Source organism: Panthera uncia (assembly GCF_023721935.1).
Source record: "Panthera uncia isolate 11264 chromosome A1 unlocalized genomic scaffold, Puncia_PCG_1.0 HiC_scaffold_17, whole genome shotgun sequence".
NCBI classification, from domain to species: domain Eukaryota; kingdom Metazoa; phylum Chordata; class Mammalia; order Carnivora; family Felidae; genus Panthera; species Panthera uncia.
Window position 1 is genome coordinate 7837499 of NW_026057577.1, and position 18403 is coordinate 7855901.

Consider the following 18403-nt stretch of genomic DNA (forward strand, 5'->3'; position numbering starts at 1 on the left):
CTACCTTCTTCCACTATCCATTTTATATTCCCTTTTCCCTCAGCAAGCACATCAGCTGGTCATGGTTCTTAATCCAGTGACCCTGAAGGGTCTGGGTCATCCATTAGCAGTCTTATCTGGATTGAATTGTTTTCCTTTGGTGATAGTTACAGGTCATTCATAGCGCCGGGCAACCACCAGCTCTATATAGTTTCAAAACACCTGATTCATCTCCAAAGAAAACTCTTTTTTCAATTTTTTTTTTTTAGAGAGAGAGAGAGAGCACGCACAACGGGGGGAGAGGAGCAGAGGGAGAGAGAGGGAGAATCCTAAGCAGGCTTTATGCTCAGCATGGACCCTGATGTGGGGCTCAATCCCATGACCCTGGGATCATGACCTGAGCCAAAATCAAAAGTCAGATGCTCAACCGACTGAGCTACCCAGACGCCCCAAGAAAACTCTTTACCCATTAAGCAGTTACTCCCCCAATCCTTCCTCCCCCACCCAAACCCAGGGCTCAGCAACCACAAATGTGTGCTTTCTCTCTGCAAATTCACCTATTTTGGATATTTCACGTAAATGCAGTTATGTAGCCTGTCACCTTTTGTGGCTAGTTTCTTTCACTTAGAATAATGTCTTTGAAGTTTATCTACATGGTAGCATGTGTCAGTACGTCATTCCTTTTATGATGAATAATATTCCGTTGCCTGAATATATCATAATTTGTTTATTCAAGCACCCCTTGATGGACTTTTGGGTTGTTTCTAACAACAAAATGCTGCGATGAGCATTTGTGTATAAGGATTTGTGAGGGGGGCAGGTGGGGAGGCCAGGCCAGGTCTGGCTGCGGTGGAATGGGAGGCTTCTAAAGGCACACACACACCTCACATGTGTCCACACAGGACATTCAGGGAGGGCTCAGGGGGATATCCTTAGGTACAGATGACCATGCCTTTCAACATCCTTGAATCAGAGACCATGCCAGACATGTCGTTTCTCACACAAACCACGTCCCCCACTCTTTCAACAAAGGGGAAGGTGGAATATGTATAGCAACCCAAACCAGGGATCGGAAGCTTTGAAGCTAGCCATTAAATGAACCTGAGGACATATAGTTTTACATTTTTTAATGTTTATTTGTTAAAGATTTTTTAAATGTTTATTTATTTTTAAGGGGTGGGGGAGAGAGAGAGCAGGGAGGGGCAGAGAGAGAGGAAGGCACAGAATCTGAGCCAGGCTCCAGGGTCCAAGCTGTTGGCATAGAGCCCAAAGTGAGGCTCGAACTCATGGACTGTGAAATCATGACTGAAGCTGAAATCGGAAGCTTAACTGACTGAGCCACCCAGGCACCCCTAATGTTTATTTAATTTGAGATAGAGAGTGTGAGCGGGAGAGGGGAAGAGAAAGAGGGAGACACAGAATCTGAAGCAGGCTCCAGGCTCTCAGCTGTCAAGCACAGAGCCTGACTCAGGGCTCGAACTCACGAACCTTGAGATCGTGACCTGAACCTCAAGATTATGACCTGAGCCAAAGTTGGACACGTAACAGTCTGAGCCACCCAGGCACCCCAATAATTATAAATGAATTTTGCAATAAAAGTCATCTGGTTGTTAAATTGGAAGGTAGTCTAAATATAAGCAAAACATAAGTATATAACCTTCCAACAAACTGATATCAGCAGCCCTGGGCTTTAAATTCCATGTAATTTTGTCAGTTGAAATACTGGAGCTGAAATTATGGAATTTCATAATTTACTCCAAAGTAAAAGTTGTTGAGCTTTTACCAGGGTTGTCTGAGGAGTCCCTTGTCTCCCTGCTGTGTGGCCTTGGGGGAGTCACTGTACCTCTCTGGCTCCATTGTGTCATCTGTGCAAGGGGAACAATGACCCTTTGCCACTGCATGGGGCTAAATTAATTACAATGGATTTTCCTTTCTTCCTCAAGCCTGGTTTCTTGGCCACCCCCTCCTAAGCCTCCTGTCTTCTGTTTTCCCTCCTAATGTTGGGGGGCCTCGGGCTCCGTCCTCACCCTCTGTCCACATCCTCTGCCCAAGTGAGCACATCATTCCATGGCTTTGGATACCACACTCACTGATGGCATCTCAGCTCTATCTCCCACCCTGGCTTCTTCCCTCAATTCCAGACTCATGAAATCCAACCAACTGAATGAGATTCTTGGCTTTCCTGTGTCCCAAACTGAATTCTTGATTTCTACCCTCCACGGACCTGATCTGCCCCGGTCTGGGTCCTGACATTCTACTGCTACTCTGAATGCTAATGCCTCCTCCCAGGTGCTCCAGCCGTGACGCCTTCATCTTCCTCACCCTCAGAGCCAGTTCTTGCCCATGCCTGGAGCCCATCCACTCCCCTTCCCTTCCACCCCCAGCGGCCTGGCCACAGACCCTCTCACCTCCCTCTGCACCACCGTGAGGGCTCTGTCCCAATTACTGATGGTCTATCCTGCACTCTGGAGCCAGTGGGATGCTCTGACCCTGTAATTCCAGAACCTGCTTTGTGACACCTGCTGTGGCCTGGTCTGTCCCATTCTCAGCAGAGAAGGGCTGTGAGGGACTGTGTGAGCCTGGCCCAGCCACCACAAACACCCAGTTTGTATGGACCTTGCAGCGTCAAGTTTGGGGCCTGTCACCAGCGAAGCGCTCCATCCTTCCCAAGTTATAAAATGGGTAAAGGCAGAGCCAGATCCAGGCCTCCTGACTCCCAGCCTCCGCCAAGAAGAGGTGCCTGGACAGCTCCAGGCAGGGCCCTTGGATGTGGTGGGGGAAGGGAGAAGGGTGACAAGGCCTCTGCTCATTCCCTCTGTCAGCTTTGCCCAAATCCCTGTATCCCCAAAGCCTAATCCACCCTGACTAATGGAGCCCAAGCCGGCTCAAGCCCCATGGGATGAGCCTGCAAATCCCTGGGGCTAGGAGCTTACCACCTGTCCCCAGCCTGCCCTCTGCTCCCTCCCTCTCTCTCTCTCTCTCTCTCTCTCTGGATCAGAGAGCCAGATCCGGGGCCTCAGACAGGGATGATGGTAAAAGTATATTGAGGCTAAAACCCCCTCACCTTGGCCCTCAACCATGAGATGGGGAAATTCAGGTACAGAGAGCCTCACACCATGTGTACGTCACTGCTTCAGACCCCAGAGCCCAGGAAGGCTTTGGACATGACCAAAAGAACAGGTCTTTAGGGTTCCTCCATCAGATGCAAGAGGTTGGGACAGGAGCTGCCGGGCTAGCTGGTGCTGTCCCCGAACCCCATCCAAGGCAGAGGTAGTGTGGGCTTGTAGTTTCATACCAACCTGAGTGCAAATCCTGATGCTGACCCGCACCAAGTGTGTGACCTTGGATGAGTCACCTAATTCCTTGAGGTTTCTATTTTTCCATCTGCCTAATGGGGCTGATGGTAAAAGTCTTTTTCAGGTAGTTGTGTGTGTGTTAAGCAGAGGTCTTGCTAATGTTAAAGGTCTGCTTGCTGGTGGTCCCTTTGTGACCAGTCGTGTTCTTGCTCATTCAGCTCCTTTCTCCCTCCACTCCCAAGTGTACTGCAGGGTTTGGGGGAGTGCCTTAGGCAGCTGGAGCCAAGGCACTGGAGGCTAGGAAAGAGAGGAAGAGAGGGACAAAGAAAGAAAGAGAAATTGAGACAGGGAAGAGAGAAGGCGGGGGAAGGGGTTGGGGCAGCAGGGGGAGAAGAGAGCCTGAGACAGAGATAGAGAAACAACAAAAAAAAAAGAGACAGAGAAGGACAATGTGTGTGTGTCAGAGACAGCCAGAGAGAGGTTGGGGTGAGACACACATCCAAAGAGAGGAAAGAAGCAAACCCAGGGAGTAGGAGAGGAAGGGAAAGGAGATGTAGAGAGAGGCAATTCTGTGCACACCCCATACACAGGAGGGGTCTCCACCCTCAGGGCGGCCTCATCCCTTCCCCAGAATCCTTAAATCCTCTCTCACTCTGGGCCCTGTGCATCTGTCACAGCCCTGTCCTGACCAACAGCGGTTGGCACAGGTGAGTGTGGCTAGGGAGGGTGCCTAGTTGTGCGCTGGGGCTGGGTACCTGAGGAACAGAGGCCCAGGGCTGTCGGGGAAGGGCAGGCTGCCTCGGTGGAGACAGCGGTCGGGCGGGGGGACGCGTGTGATAAGATTCAGAGGGTGTGAGAGCGCGGTGGAGACCTGGGAGGGCTGGGCGAATTGATAGCCCATTTCTTCCCCAACCCGCTCAGCCAACATTTATTGCGCGCCTCCCCTCTCCCCAGCACCCGGAGCTCCTTCCCCTTCCCCGCGACCCGGGGTTCTCCCTCTGCCTAGCGCTCAGAGCGTTCCCCTGTTCTGTTCCCCTCCCCGCCCTGTCCTCCTCCCGCAGCTGGACAGCGGATGGCCAGGCCGGGGAGCGCCCGAGAGCCGCCGCTCCTGGCGCTGCTGCCGCCGCTGTTGGTGCTGGTGCAAGCGGGCGCGGCGGGCGCGGCGGGCTCGGTGCGCCTGGCGGGCGGCCTCACGCTGGGCGGCCTGTTCCCGGTGCACGCGCGGGGCGCTGCGGGCAGGGCGTGCGGGCAGCTGAAGAAGGAGCAGGGCGTGCACCGGCTGGAGGCCATGCTGTACGCGCTGGACCGCGTGAACGCCGACCCTGCGCTGCTGCCCGGCGTGCGCCTGGGCGCGCGGCTGCTCGACACCTGCTCTCGGGACACGTACGCGCTGGAGCAGGCGCTGACCTTCGTGCAGGCGCTGATCCAGGGCCGCGGCGACGGCGACGAGGGGGCAGTGCGCTGCCCCGGAGGCGTCCCTCCGCTGCGCGCCGCGCCCCCCGAGCGGGTCGTGGCTGTCGTCGGCGCGTCGGCCAGCTCCGTCTCCATCATGGTCGCCAATGTGCTTCGCCTGTTTGCGGTGAGGGCACTCTCTCGCGTCCTCGTCCTGTCCCCGCCCTCCGGGTGGCTGAAGTCTAGTCTCCGGGCAGAAATCACTCAAATTCACAAAGATCACCCGCTGCTTCAAAGAAACCCTGCCCTGGGAGCCAGAAGCAAGCCCGAGCCAGATCAACCCAACCCGTCGACACTTCCTTGTCTGCTCAGGTGCCCTGCCAGCGCTGCCACCTGCACACACAGCCCTTTGTGTGAATTAAGGAAACCTACCTTCTGGGCGGTCAAGGCTGCCTCTTCCCACAGCGGGATGCAGCCTTTGCCTGGAGACCCAATTGATTAGAGCAGGGCCCCCTGGAGTTTAGCCTCATCTTGGTCGCTTGCTTGGGTGTCCTTGTTTGGGGCACATATTGCACAACCTTGTGTGGTGGTCCTGCCCCTGGCCCTGGGGACAGGGCCCTCCTCTGGTGGGGTCACCAGGACATGACCCTGGCAACTCTGCGGGGTAGGGGAGGGTAGTGGTGAGTAGTTCCCTCATCTTGAGGGAACTGTCTTAAGTGCGGGGGCAGCCCCTTCCCTGCAGCCTGGGGGGCAGTGATTGAGGGGAAGGGCATAAGAATAAGGGATTAGGGGGGCTTTGGCATTAGAGTGTGGGGATTTTCAGTAGAAGTCATTCACTGGGGTTCTGTGGGGGAGGGGTGTCTCTGTCCCTCCATCTTTATGTGAAGAAAGGAAGGCTTTGCTTCCTTCTGGCTGGGGGAGGGGACTTCAGTGTCTTGAGAGTTTCTCTGAGGCAAGGCCTCTGTTTCTACCATGCTGGGTAGAGGTTTTATGTGGGTCCCCCTCCATCATCTGCATGCATGTAATCCCCCCACCCCTGTTCCCACCGGATGTCAGTGTTGTCATACAGACACAGCTTCTAGTAGGCACCAAGAGAAGTTCTGTGGCTCCCTGGGATGTGTGTGTGTGTGTGGGGGGGGGGTGTATGGGGGGCGGGGTAGTAGTGAGGAGAGTCTCTGTCTCACCCCACTGCCCATGTCTGTCTGTGTTTATAGCTCTGTCCCCTGCCTTGCTTGGAGCTCTGGTTTCTGTCCCTTTCCCTGTGTCTGCCCCTCTAGGCTGAGTGCAGAGATCTCAGACTCAAGGGCCTTCAAGGGCCAGGTTGGGGCGTAGATGGGTGAAGCAGGACCCCATAAGCCCAGGGCCCACTGCTGCCAGCTCAGCCCCAGACTAAGGTAGCACCCTGCACCCCCACACCATGTTAAACACTACTTACCAATTCAAAAATTAAACGCTTGAAGACACTGGTGCATGAATGGCAACCAGGGAACAGATTTGGTTCCCTGAGGGGCTGTTTTGCAATTCCTGGTCCAGGAGCAGAGACGGAGTTCAGGCCATATTTGTATTACTGTGCTGTCAGGCATTTTATTTTATTTTATTTTATTTTATTTTATTATTTTTTTTAACTTTTTATGCTTATTTATATTTGAGAGAGAGAGAGAGAGAGTGTGTGTGTGTATGTGTGTGTGTGTGTGAGCAGGGGAGGGGCAGAGAGAAAGACCGACACAGAATCTGAAGCAGGCTCCAGGCTCTGAGCTATCAGCACAGAGCCCGATGTGGGGGCTCAAACTCATGCACTGGGAGATCATGACCTGAGCTGAAGTCAGATGCTCAACCGACAGCCACTCAGATGCCCCTATTTTATTTTATTTTTAAATGTTTGTTTATTTTGAGAGAGAGAGAGAGAGAGAAAGCAAGTAGGGGAGGGGCAGAGAGAGAGACAGAGACAGAGAATCCCAAGAGTAGGCTCTGAGCTGTCAGCACGGAGCCAGATGAGAGGCTCGAATCCACGAACAGCAGGATCAAGACCTGAGCTGAAACAAAGAATTGGATGCTTAACCACTGAACCACCCAGGCGCCCCAGCAGTCAGGCATTTTAGATTAATTTCTCTCAGGAGGTTCAACCTGTACGAGGAGATTGTTCTCAAGATTAAACTTTAGTGTCTAGAGTGCCCAGAGTATCTACAGCATCCACGAACTGCCCTCGTCCTTCTCTGTCTCCTTTTTCTCTGACATTCCCTCTTTCTTTGTGGTTCTTCTTATTTTTCTTTTTCTGTCTCCCTGTCGCTCTCTTCCTTCTTCCTCCTTCCATCTTTCCTTCTCTCTCCCTCCTGCTCTTCGCACACTGTCTCCACACTCTACACTTTCTGTCCTGCTTCAGACATCCCTGTCTCCCCTAGACCAGTCTGGCCCACCCCTGCCAGAAACTTCCCTGTCTTCTGACCTTCACCAGCTCCCACTTCAGCCCTCTTCTCTAGTTAGCCTCCATTGTCCTGATTTCCTCAGCCTTCCCCTACCATTCTCCATTCTCCTCCCACCCTTGCTATTCACGCCCCCCTTCTCCTGGATCAGCTCAGCCCATAATCCCAGCTGTCTATCACTCTAATGCACAGAGATAAACCCAACTCCAAGCAGTCCCCTCCAGAAAACCAGACACAGCTTTGAATCAAATAATCCCTTCCTAGCCCCCCTGCCTGCTCTGACCCTGCTTGGGGGTGCCGCTCCCCTACACAGGTTGCCCCTTTGTGTGAATTAGGAAAATATGCTGTCCCCTAGGGATGACAGGAGCCCCATTCCCCTCTCAGATGCAGCCTTTGCCCAGCAGCTGGATCAGCTACAGGATGGACTTGAGTCCCCACTCCACCTTTGCCTGGACACATCCTGCACCAGTGTGTATGGTGCCCTGCCCTCCTCCTTAGACCCTCATACCTCCCATATTCCATCAGACCACTTCTCAAAATGCAGAGATTTTCCCACGCCTGAGGCGTCTCCATGTGGCTATTCCAACCCTAATCCTGAACTTCCATGCCCCCACCTGTGTCCTGGATCCCTGTTGCCCTCCCTCCCCATAGGGTCACTGACCCTCCCTCCATAACCCAGATGTCCTTCCCCATTCCAGATACCCCAGATCAGCTACGCGTCCACAGCCCCTGAGCTCAGCGACTCCACACGCTATGACTTCTTCTCCCGAGTCGTGCCACCTGACTCCTACCAGGCCCAGGCCATGGTGGACATCGTGAGGGCGCTGGGATGGAACTACGTGTCCACACTGGCCTCCGAGGGCAACTATGGCGAGAGTGGGGTTGAGGCCTTTGTGCAGATCTCCCGGGAGGCTGGTGAGCTGGGTGTGAGGGTCCCAGGGGTGAGCCAGGGCCATCAGACATGGTGGGGAGCGTGGATGGTGCCCCTGTGGGCAGGTGCCCCTTTCCTTTGGAGGACTCTGTCCCTGCCACAATCATGCACAGTGGCGGCCCCAGTGGGTTGGGTGAGTGGGTGGAACAAAAGGTGACTTTGGCATCCCCGACACCCAGGGGGGGTCTGTATTGCCCAGTCCATCAAGATTCCTAGGGAACCAAAGCCAGGAGAATTCAACAAGGTGATCAAGAGATTAATGGAGACGCCCAATGCCCGGGGCATCATCATCTTTGCCAACGAGGATGACATCAGGTGGGACAGTGGGCGCATTCCATCACCATGTTTATTAGAGGCTCTCCTCGAAGGCCCTACCCCCTCTTCCTACATATCCTCCAGCCTTGTACATCCTCCCTTCCTCCTCCTCCCTCTCTCCTTGACTGCCCCCCCACCTTCCTGCCCTTACACATTTTTCCTGCTGCCATTTCTCTGTCCGGTGCCCCCCAGAAACGAACCAGGCCTGTTCTGGGTGGAGATGCTCCAAGACTAGCCAAGGGAAACACACAAAAACGCCTGTCTGTTCTTATCATCCAAAATAGGGGAGAGACCCGTGGGCAGATCTAAGTGCAGAAAATGAGCTGTCTGGCAAGGAGCCCTGGGAGGCCGTTCAGGAGGTATCAGCAGGTGGCCATGGACTCTGCCCTGAGGCCTGTGTGGCTCAGAGCCAGCAGAGGCCTCCGCAAGAAAAGGGAGGCCCCTCTTCCAGGCAGTGTGAAGTGGGCTGTATGCACAGAACAAGAGGGCAGGCCTGGGGCCAGAGCCTGGCTGCAACCTTGACTACCTGAGAAGCCAAGGGCAGGTGTCCTAAACCCCAGAAACCCCATTTTTCCTGATAAATGAGCGTCTGCTGAGTGGTTTGGAAGGGGATAGAAGAAAAGAGAAGAACAGGAAGTGGCCAGAGGTAAGTTGGAGGAGGATCGCAGGCCCTCACTCACCACTCGCCCCATTCCTACCAGGAGGGTACTGGAGGCCGCACGCCAGGCCAACCTGACGGGTCACTTCCTATGGGTCGGCTCTGACAGCTGGGGAGCCAAGACCTCACCCATCCTGAACCTGGAGGATGTGGCCGTGGGGGCCATCACCATCCTGCCCAAAAGGGCTTCCATAGATGGTGAGTGCGGGGATGCTGTCCCCCACGGTATCCCCTGCCCCTGCTTGTCCTTCCCCACGGACCCCTCTTTGTGGTGGTGGTGACGGAGGGGGGGGGGGCTCATTTTCTCCACCTGTAAAATTGCATCCTGATTCATGTCCCTTCCGGGATTCCCAAACTCTAGGATTCTGAGATTCTGTGAATACCTCCCTCCAGGCAGTGTTTGAGTTGGCAAAGGAGGAAAAGCCCACCCCACTGCACAGGGTGAAGAATTAGTTTTGCTCTTTCTGTTTTTGTTTTAATTCAATGCCTGCATTCCTGGTGTTGCTGGTTCCTCAAAAGGCACACCAATTTGAGGGCTGGGGAAAAGGGAGCAAGGCCGAGGATGGCGACATATTGTCCTATTGGTCAGATGATGAAGCCTGCCTCCCCTCCCTTCTTCCACCATACCACCTGTCAATGTCTGGAACAATCCAGCAGAGATGTTCCCTTTATAACAGGATTGATCGTTTTCCCAAAGACTGACCTGAAGGCACCTTCATGAGGTGCTACAGGGCTATTTTATGAAGAAAAGAAACTTGTAAAGGCTGAGAGCCTTAACTTTTGGGGACTCAGAGCCTCTTGTGGGTGTACACCCACCCTCACACTTTTTCTTTCCCTTAGAGTGCATTTGGTTGCATTTGACAAATTAGGATGAGAGCAGTTTTAGCAATAAAGGCACTTCGTCACAAGACAAGACGTCTAAAAGTAGGCCACTTCAGGTTTGGGCCAGTGAGTTAATGACATTCTCAAAGTCCTGAGCTCTGTCCCCACTTCTGTTCCACCATCCTCCATGGTTGCTATGTGCCTTGGTGACTGAGGTGTCTTAATAATCACAAAGTGGCTGCTGAAGCTCCACCCATCACACCTTCACAGTAGCATCCTAACCGGGAAAGAAGGAGCAGCCTCAAAGTCTTTCATGCAGTGAGGCTCTGAGTTTACAACAGGACGCAAATTCTACCCTGGAGTCCCCAGATCCCTCTGAAGTCACTGGCCAGAAGTCAGTCATGTGGCCAGTCCTAGCTGCGAAGTGAGCAAGTGGTGAAGGGACACAGAAGAATCATGTCTGGTTCAGATGGTTGCCATCCTCCTCTCTCCCCACTCTCAGGATTTGACCAGTACTTCATGACCCGCTCCCTGGAGAACAACCGCCGGAACATCTGGTTTGCCGAGTTCTGGGAAGAGAATTTCAACTGCAAACTGATCAGCTCAGGTACCCAGTCCGACGACTCCGCCCGCAAATGCACAGGTGAGAGCTGCCCGGGGTGGCAAGGGGAGGTGAGGGAGAAAGTGGGAGGCCAGGTGGGATGCCGGGGGTCCAGGCACACTTCCTCTGGGCATCCCTAGGACAGGTGAGGAACGCATCGGCCGGGACTCTACCTACGAGCAGGAGGGGAAGGTGCAGTTTGTGATCGATGCTGTGTACGCCATTGCCCACGCCCTCCACAGCATGCACCAAGCACTCTGCCCGGGGCTCACGGGCCTGTGCCCCGCGATGGAGACCACCGATGGGCGGATGCTGCTGCAGTATATTCGAGCTGTCCGCTTCAATGGTGAGTGGGAGCCAGATCTCCTAACAACAGGGAAGGGAAGCCCCCGGGGTTGGATTTCTCTGCGGGACCTAGGTTGACTGGGGATCAAAGGGATGAGAGAGGCAGGATGGTATGGTGGGGGCACCCAGAACTGAGAGCTGGAAACTTAAGCCAAATTCTGGAACCAATTTTTAACACTCATCCCCAGGCTTCAGTACCCCTTGCCCCAAGTTGTGAAATTCAGGTGTTGGGGAACTTTTTCTGTGACCCCTTCCTGCCTGGAACCCTCAGCGGGCCACATGCAACTCTCCCCTCCATTGCACAGAGTTCGGGGGCATCTGGACTCTGGGCCTGTGTGGGGCACGGTGCAGACTGTGCAAAGGCACTGTGTACAGTGTGGACAGGCTGCCCATTCTGAGTCTTGGGCTTGCAAAGGCCACCCCAGCTAAGCTCTGTGCCACGGGAGCACAAGGTGCAAGTCTGATGTGTCCTCTGGTACCAGCAGAGGGCCTGGCACATAGGCAGGGCTCAGAATAAGGTCTTCTGAAAAGGCCCAAATGGACCCAAGCTGCCCTCATGGTTTGTGCAGAGAGATATACTTCTTAGTCAATTACTATTCTTTTTTTTTTTTTAATGTTTATTTTTGAGAGAGACAGAGTGTGAGCAGGGCAGGGGCAGAGAAAGAGAGAGACACAGAATCCAAAGCAGGCTCCAGGCTCTGAGCTATCAGCACAGAGGCCGACGTGTGGGCTTACAAACTGTGAGATCATGACCTGAGCCTAAGTCAGATGCTCAACTGACTGAGCCACCCAGGTGCCCCCAGTTACTATTCTTTATAAAATTAAAAAGTGTTCTTCCACCAACTACCGAATACCTTCTTTCTGCTAAGCTCTCTGATAAATGGCACAACTTACTATCATTGCAGACCAGCTCTACAAGCTGGTAGAATGGGCTTCCAAAAGAAATAAAGCCAGGGGGCACCTGGGTGGCTCAGTCAGTTAAGTGGCCGACTCTTGGTTTTGGCTCAGGTTGTGATCTCACAGTTTATGAGGTTGAGTCCCGCATTGGGCTCTGTACTGACAGCATGGAGCCTGCTTGGGATTCTCTCTCTCCCTCTCTGTCTCTCTGCCCTCCCCTCATGCTGTCTCTGTCTTTCTCAAAAATAAATAAGTAAACTTTTAAAAAATCATTAAAAGAAATAAAAGTTGATTGTTCAAATCAGTACAAATCTCATGCCAACACTCAGACCTTTGTACAAGTCTTGAACCCATCATTTTGCCTGGCTTGTTAAAGCTCTTTCTTTTTTCTTTTTCTTATTTGAAGTTTATTTATGCATTTCCAGAGAGACAGAGAGAGCAAGTGGGAGGGGGGCAGAGAGAGGGAGAGAGAGAATCCCAAGCAGGCTCCACATTGTCAGTGCAGAGCCCGATGTGGGGCTCAAACTCAAGAAATGCGAGATCATGACCTGAGCTGAAACCAAGAGTCAGCCGCTTAACTGACTGAGCCACCCAGGCATCCCTTTCATTTTTCTTTTTAAATTGTGGTTATCATATACATGGTGTAATACAGACCATCTTAACCATCTTTAAGGGTACAGCTTAGTCGTGTACACTGTGCAGCAATCGTTCTCCAGAACTTCTTTTTATCTTAAGACTGAAATTCCATCCCCATTAAAGAACAGCTCCTCCTCGCCCTCCCCCAGCCTCTGGCCACCTCCATTCAACATTCTGTCTCTATGATTTTGCCTCCTCTAGGTACATCCCGCAAGACGAATGATGCAGTATTTGGCCTTTCATGTGACTGGCTCACTGCACTTAGTATAATGTCCTTAAGGTTCATCTGTGTCATAGCTATGTGTCAGAACTCCCTTCCTTTCTAAGGCTGAATAATGTCCTTGCATGAATAGACACTTTGTTGATTCATTCAGCCCCCAGTGAACAACTTTTGTGTGTCCACCTTTTGGCTACTGTGAACAAAGCTGCCGTGAACACGGGTGGATAGATAGATCTTGGAGGCCCTGCATTCACTTCTTTGGGGCATATACCCAGAAGTGGAGTTGCTGGGGATGTGATAATTCTGTGTTTAGTTTTTCAAGGAACTGCCACACTTTTTTTCCACAGTGATGGCACCATTCTACATCTGCACCAGCAAAATACATCAGGGTTCCAATTTTTCCACATCTTCACTGAGTCTCGTTATTTTCTGCTGTGTGAAAAGTGGCCATGCTAATGGGTGTGAGGAGGTATCTTATTGTAGTTTTGTTTTAATGTTTGTTTCTTTTTGAGAGAGAGACAGAGAGTGAGTGAGCATGAGTGGGGAAGGGGCAGAGAGAGGGAGACACAGAATCCAAAGCAGGCTCTGGGCTCTGAGCTATCAGCACACAGCGTGAAGCAGGGCTTGAACTCACCAACTGTAAGATCATGACCTGAGCCAAAGTCCAGCGCTTAAACGACTGAGCTGTCCAGATGCTCCTGTTAATATAGATTTTGAGTTGCATTTCCCTGATGACACTGAGCATCTTTGCACGTGACTTCTTTATCCTGGCTGGGCCTTGGGCGTCTCCAGGATGAGATGGGGGACCAGCTGAGGATGATGGGCTCTCCCTCTAGGCAGCGCGGGGACCCCGGTGATGTTCAACGAGAACGGGGATGCGCCTGGGCGCTATGACATCTTCCAGTACCAGGCGGCCAACGGCAGTGCGGGCAGCGGTGGCTACCAGGCCGTGGGCCAGTGGGCAGAGACTCTCAGGCTGGACGTGAGTGGGCACAGACACGCCGACGGGAGGCGCAGGGGCCCGGGCCCACCGTCCCCAAATGGAGTCCCAGGCTCTCGTCTCTTGTGCCCGCAGGTGGAAGCTCTCCAGTGGTCGGGAGACACCCGCGAGGTGCCTGGGTCCCAGTGCAGCCTCCCCTGTGGGCCCGGTGAGCGGAAAAAGATGGTGAAGGGCGTCCCCTGCTGCTGGCACTGCGAGGCCTGTGACGGGTACCGCTTCCAGGTGGACGAGTTCACGTGCGAGGCCTGCCCCGGGGACATGCGGCCCACGCGCAACCACACGGGCTGCCGCCCCACGCCCATCGTGCGCCTGACCTGGTCCTCGCCCTGGGCCGCGCCGCCACTCCTGCTGGCTGTGCTGGGCAGCATGGCCACCACCACCGTGGTGGCCACCTTTGTGCGGCACAACGACACGCCGATCGTCCGCGCCTCGGGCCGCGAGCTCAGTTATGTGCTGCTCACCGGCATCTTCCTCATCTACGCCATCACCTTCCTCATGGTGGCCGAGCCCGGCGCGGCAGTGTGCGCCGGCCGCAGGCTCTTCCTCGGCCTTGGCACCACGCTCAGCTACTCGGCCTTGCTCACCAAGACCAACCGCATCTACCGCATCTTCGAGCAGGGGAAGCGCTCCGTCACGCCGCCGCCCTTCATCAGCCCCACCTCGCAGCTCGTCATCACCTTCAGCCTCACCTCCGTGCAGGTGGGTTGTGGGAATCCCAGGGCCACTCGGTGGGCGCATTGGGCCTGAGCTGGCGGGCTTGTCCAACACTCCAAAAAATCAGGTGATCACTCTTCTATTTTGGCTCCTATGTCAAAATTAAGGGGGGGGGGGAAGTCTACAAGAGACAGGGCCCTACTGTTTTACTTATATGCAGAACTCATTTCAGAGCAGCCAGTCCCCGGGGCTCTGTCCTTGAGGGAAAATGGTCCTTAAGCTGGGGAGTGCGAGCATCCAGCAACGTTTCTGTAAAAACAATGAGATTATTTTCTGTACACTGAACAAACTCTTCCACAATTTGGCTCCCATATAAAAATAAGGCAAAGAGCTATGTGACAGTTTTCTCAAGAAAAAAAAAAAATCTGTTTCCATAAAGGGAGTTCCTGTTTGTTGCCCAGTCACCAGGGTAACCTGGATGAGAGGCACAGGCTCCAGCAATGGCACTATGGAGCAGGACGTCCAGCTCCATAAATGGCAGGGATTTCATGCTGTATGTGCAGCAAAAGCACTCAGGGACCTTCAGGGTTTTCTCTAAGATAGTAACATTATAACAGCAGAAATTACTCTCATGAGCTGGAAGGCACTGGATATTTTCTGTGCAAAGGGTACTGAGAGACGGGTGTGTGTGACACTGTGATATTGTACAGCCAGCCCAGTTCTCAGGGCTAGGTGGAGGGCCTATGGTCAGCCTGCTTTTGACATGACACGCTCTCCACTCCAGGCAAGCCCTTCTCCCTACCTAGTTCTGCATATACCACCTTCATTCCCACCCACAGGCAATTCTCCATGACTGAAAAGTGTTGCCATCTTCCTAAAGGTAGCAGGGGCCGAACGTCCCCTGTCAGGGCCAGAATGGCAATGCCCAGCACATCCTGACTTCTTACCTTCCTGCTTCCCTCCTTGAAATCCCTGTGGTGCCCCTTTCCCCAGGATAGAGATACTTAGACTAAATTTAGTACCTCCTGGTTCATCTGCGGACCCACCTTTCCAGAGGTCCTGGACCCTTTCAAAGAGGCATACCTTCAATTTTACTAGGTTATTTACCAATCTGGTGGACATGAAGTGGTATCTCATTGTTTTAATTTGCATTTACTTAATTACTAGTGGAGCTGGCCTTTGGAGTTTCCTCTTCTGTGATGTGCCTGTTCCTACACTTTGCACATTTTCTATTATTTTGTAGGAGGTTTTTTTTTTGTTTTTGTTTGTTTGTTTTTTACATGTACCAGATGCTTGTTCCTTATCAATTACATGTGTTGCAAAATTGGTGGGATCCATTTTGGTTGCTGCTTCTGTGTATCACAGGCCTTGGGTATTAGTTTCTCACAGGCGACTTTTCCCCCCTACCTAGAGCCTTGTTATAAGAGGAGCCTTCATGCTGCTTTCCTGGACATTGGGTGGGGTGTTATTAGTCCCTTGTTTATGGAGCTACTGCCTTTGGGAGAATCACAAAAAAGTTCTCCTTCTGGATGTACAAATTAATAAAAAGCATCCCTTCTTGGGGCACCTGGGTGGCTCAGCAGTTGAGCTTCCGACTTTGGCTCAGGTCATGATCTCAGTTTGTGAGTTTGAGCCCCACATCAAGCTCTGTGCTGACAGCTCAGAGCCTGGGGCCTGCTTTGGATTCTGTTTCTCCTTCTCTATGCCCCTCCCCTGCTCTCTCTCTCTCTCTCTCTCAAAATAAATAAATAAACTTTTTAAAAAATAAAAAAAAAAAATCCCTTCTTCCAGGATCACAGAGCTCTGCTGTAGGGACATAGCATGGCACCGGAGTGTTGGCTGGATTTCAGCCCCACCTACCCCCCTCCTACACACATACATCAGGCAGTCTTGTGCAGTGAACAATCTGCATGCATGGACGGGGCAGCCCTTCCAGCGTCCTGCCTCTATGCAGGTGTCTTAGTTCCTGTTCCCCAGCTTCTCTTGGCTCAAGGTCATGTCTCCTGTCACTGTGAGGGAATTGCTATTCCATCTCCCCCCTGTTAGTGCTTGTGTTCGACTTTGATAACCTCCCAGGCCACCTGGCATCAGCTCACATTCTTACCAGTGTCTGTTTAAGTGCCTCGTTCTGAGCTTCACCATGCATCTGCACATGATTTCATCACATTATGTTCAACAGTTCTCTGGAGCTGGAGAAGGAAGGGGGTCCTCAAAAACTAGGTTTGCCATGTTGCTAGACAGGATCAAGCTCCTGTTTTCACATCTACAGAATGGAGATGGTTACTGCCTACCTGGAGGGCTGTGAGGAGACAAGATCTCTGCTGAGTCTGGGGGCATCCATGGGGCATGCACCGGCTTCTCCCCCAAGGTAGAATGGAGAAGATATGTGTAGGGTCACAATTCCAGGGCCTCTGCCTGCCTGCTGTCACTGTGGCTCTTGGACCTGAGCATCCCACTCAGTAGGCCAGGAGCCTGGAGGCAACCCTAACCTGCCAGACATGGGTGGGTGGCTAGGCTGGGTGTGTCTCTGATACGGTGTCGGCTCCTGCAGGTGGTGGGAGTAATGGCCTGGCTGGGGGCCCAGCCCCCACACAGTGTGATTGACTACGAAGAGCAACGGACCGTGGACCCGGAGCAGGCCAGAGGGGTGCTCAAGTGCGACATGTCAGATCTGTCCCTCATCGGCTGCCTGGGCTACAGCCTCCTACTCATGGTCACATGCACAGTGTATGCCATCAAGGCCCGCGGTGTGCCCGAGACCTTCAATGAGGCCAAGCCCATAGGCTTTACCATGTACACCACCTGCATCATCTGGCTAGCTTTTGTGCCTATCTTCTTTGGTACCGCCCAGTCAGCTGAGAAGGTAATCTGGGGTCTCCTGTTGCTTTCACTGCCTCCTCTGTTTCTTGCCTGTCCAAGGAGGGGCTCAATTGTCCCAAGAGCTGGACCACCCATCTGAATGATTGCTTGTTGGCTGATTCATTCATGTACATACTCATTCACTCATTTGTCAGTGTCGCTGCTGGCTCAGTGAATTCTGTCTCCCTTCATTTGTTCATCCATGCTTCTATCCATCCACTAACTTGTTTCTATTCAATTACTTCTTCACATACTTCAAACCTGTCAATCCATTAATCTGTCAGTCCATTTGCTTGATCATTATTCAGTCATTTATTTGTGCACAGAGTAGAACATTTGCTTATTCACCCGTCAATCATCTGTTTGCCCACTTGCTCTCTTATTCAATCTCTGTTCATTCGATTGTTCATTTGAAAACATATTCACTCATTCATTAACATGCTCTAACCCTTTTCAGGCATAGGGACCATTTCCCCAGGTGTCACTCGCTGTGAATGAACCCTTCACTTCCCTTGGTCACTTGTCCATTTGGTGCCGTGTCACTCATCCTCCATCCTGTCTCTATTGGAGCCATGTCATGACCACCACTTCTTCATGCCACAGGGCCTTTGCTTGTATGTTGTCTTTTCCATTCACCCGATGAACACGGACTCATGTGGGGGGGTGGGGTGGGAGAGAACAGGGCTGAGTCCCACCCGGTCCCTTCCTCCATGACTCAGATCTACATCCAAACCACCACACTGACTGTGTCCTTGAGCCTGAGTGCATCGGTGTCCCTCGGCATGCTCTATGTGCCCAAGACCTACGTCATCCTGTTCCACCCGGAGCAGAATGTGCAGAAGCGGAAGCGAAGTCTCAAGGCGACCTCCACAGTGGCAGCCCCACCCAAGGGCGAGGACACGGAGGCCCCCAAGTAGTGAGTGGGGGATGAGTGGGATGGTTGCTCCCTCTCTTCTGCTCTTTTCTTTCCCTTGCTTCACCATGGAAGCTGTGAAAAGTCCAGGTCTGCAGTGAGCAGTTGGAGGCAGGGAGTCCACAAAGCCCATGCCCACTGGGATGGGGCTGGACTCCAGAAAGATCTGGACCCACACACCACACGTCATCCCTGCTTTTCTGTGCCTGTGGGCACCATATATCCTTGCTGCAGACCAGACTTTCTACTCATGGAGGGAAACAGCCACCACGAAGATTCTACTCTAGGGAGTGACTGAACTTATGCTCCCTGGTCTGAGTTCAGAGAGCATGATGAAGCCCCAGGCTTGGCCCAGCGTGAGTGAGATTTCTACCCAATTAGCCAGCAGAACCCAGGGATTGGGCAGTGTGCAAGAATGTGTAGATCTCACTGTGGAAATACAGGGCTGGATGCAGGGAGGAGCAG

The 18403-nt window shown here is 52.8% G+C and overlaps 1 protein-coding gene across 1 annotated transcript; it reads left to right on the top strand.

Annotated features, from left to right (window-relative positions):
* The first annotated feature begins 4347 nt into the window (after window positions 1-4347).
* On the top strand, window positions 4348-18040 carry GRM6 (glutamate metabotropic receptor 6). Its single transcript, XM_049649010.1, has 10 exons — window positions 4348-4854; window positions 7786-8002; window positions 8198-8333; window positions 9035-9189; window positions 10316-10456; window positions 10560-10760; window positions 13349-13494; window positions 13588-14211; window positions 16718-17029; window positions 17745-18040. Exons 1-10 carry the CDS (start codon window positions 4348-4350, stop codon window positions 17940-17942), a joined length of 2637 nt encoding a protein of 878 aa, XP_049504967.1. The 3' UTR covers window positions 17943-18040.
* The last annotated feature ends 363 nt before the right edge of the window (window positions 18041-18403 follow it).